The sequence below is a fragment of the Pelophylax lessonae genome (genome assembly GCF_965119305.1).
Source record: "Pelophylax lessonae genome assembly, chromosome: 1".
NCBI lineage: Eukaryota > Metazoa > Chordata > Amphibia > Anura > Ranidae > Pelophylax > Pelophylax lessonae.
In genome coordinates this window covers 230,978,334-230,979,610 of record NC_138768.1, presented here as the reverse complement: position 1 = coordinate 230,979,610, position 1,277 = coordinate 230,978,334, and the positions used below count along the sequence as shown (strand labels likewise).

General features: G+C 37.2%; 1 protein-coding gene across 1 annotated transcript; it reads left to right on the top strand.

Moving 5' to 3' along the window:
• The first annotated feature begins 486 nt into the window (after nucleotides 1-486).
• On the top strand, nucleotides 487-681 carry LOC309544938 (uncharacterized protein). The gene has a single exon (XM_082243942.1). It carries the CDS (start codon nucleotides 511-513, stop codon nucleotides 649-651), a length of 141 nt encoding a protein of 46 aa, XP_082100068.1. The 5' UTR covers nucleotides 487-510; the 3' UTR covers nucleotides 652-681.
• The last annotated feature ends 596 nt before the right edge of the window (nucleotides 682-1,277 follow it).

Here is a 1,277-nt window from a genome sequence, read left to right as displayed (position 1 = left end):
TACAGTGAGTAGAAATAGAAACCATAGAAAATGTATTTAATTTATTATTTTGACTTTTCTTTCTTTATTAAAGTTCTTCCAGCATTTTTAAGATCACAGCACTGCCAAGCAAGTGCATTATAGGCAATTATCGCATTAAATATTTATCTTCTTTGCCCTCCATTTCATGTTTATGGTTCTCTTTGGTCAATAAACCTTCTACAGTAAAAGCGAGCTACAGAATTGTCTATCACTCTTCCCATCATACCATTCTCTGGAATAAAGATGTCATTTTGATAGATGCAGTTTATAGGGAATAATTAACGGGTTGGAATAAATATAGTCGGTAATTTGACATATCATTAAAACTTGCACTGCTTTGCTGTCCATAGTCACTCCACTATGATTTACAAAGTGCCCTAAATTGGGTATGATTTTATTTTTCCCAGGTAAAGGGTGTGATGTGTATTTAGTTACAGTATATATGGTGATTGTTTGTACAGGATCGTTGAGGAGGTCTCCTTGTTCTGCATGGATCCCAGGGATTCGTTCGCTGTCCACTTTCTCATGGTGCTGAAAGAGATGCTGGCGTTTGTGCTGTTCAGTTACACTGTGCTGATCGGAGCTCTCCTGGTGGCTGGATGGACAACTTACCTTCTTGTCCTCAAATGAAAATGTTACTTTGAAGATGACTGCTGGTAGACTAAAGCCATTTATTCTGTACTCTGTCTGTCTCCAAATGACTACACTTCAACTATTATAATGGCCCTTGTTTACATGTAAGTGCTCAACCCAAAAGCAGAAATGTGATATAGTGCAGCTTACAATCCTTAAATGCTGTGGCTGCATTTTCTTTTTTTTTTTTTTTTTTCAGTATCCCCCCCACCCCTTATTTTAAGATGGTGATCCAGACACTTCCTGTGTTGGGGTGTCTGGATGGAGAGCAACAGAGACACCCTTGGACAGCAGCATTGTTAATTTAGGGGGAAGGTAGTGTTATAATGGTCATATACTCTTTGATAAATGATTGATTTATTTTCTGATTGATCTTTCCTGATAGGAACAATTGATCTATATGACACACTCAGGGAAGTGGATTTTGAATGATAGTTGGAAGATATTAATGTAAAATATCAATCACATCTTTGTTTTCACCACCCTGGCTGATCGACTGATTTAGATCAAATCCCATCTAAATCGATCAAAAGGAAAATCATGGCTATTGGACTTTTTGCTGGCTTGATCGTTTTTTGTTTTTTTAACAGAAGAGGTTTGATCGCTTTAACCACTTTACCACC

Coding starts and splice junctions, on each gene's coding strand:
- LOC309544938 (XM_082243942.1), top strand. CDS start 511: ATGGATCCCAGGGATTCGTTCGCTGTCCACTTTCTCATGGTGCTGAAA.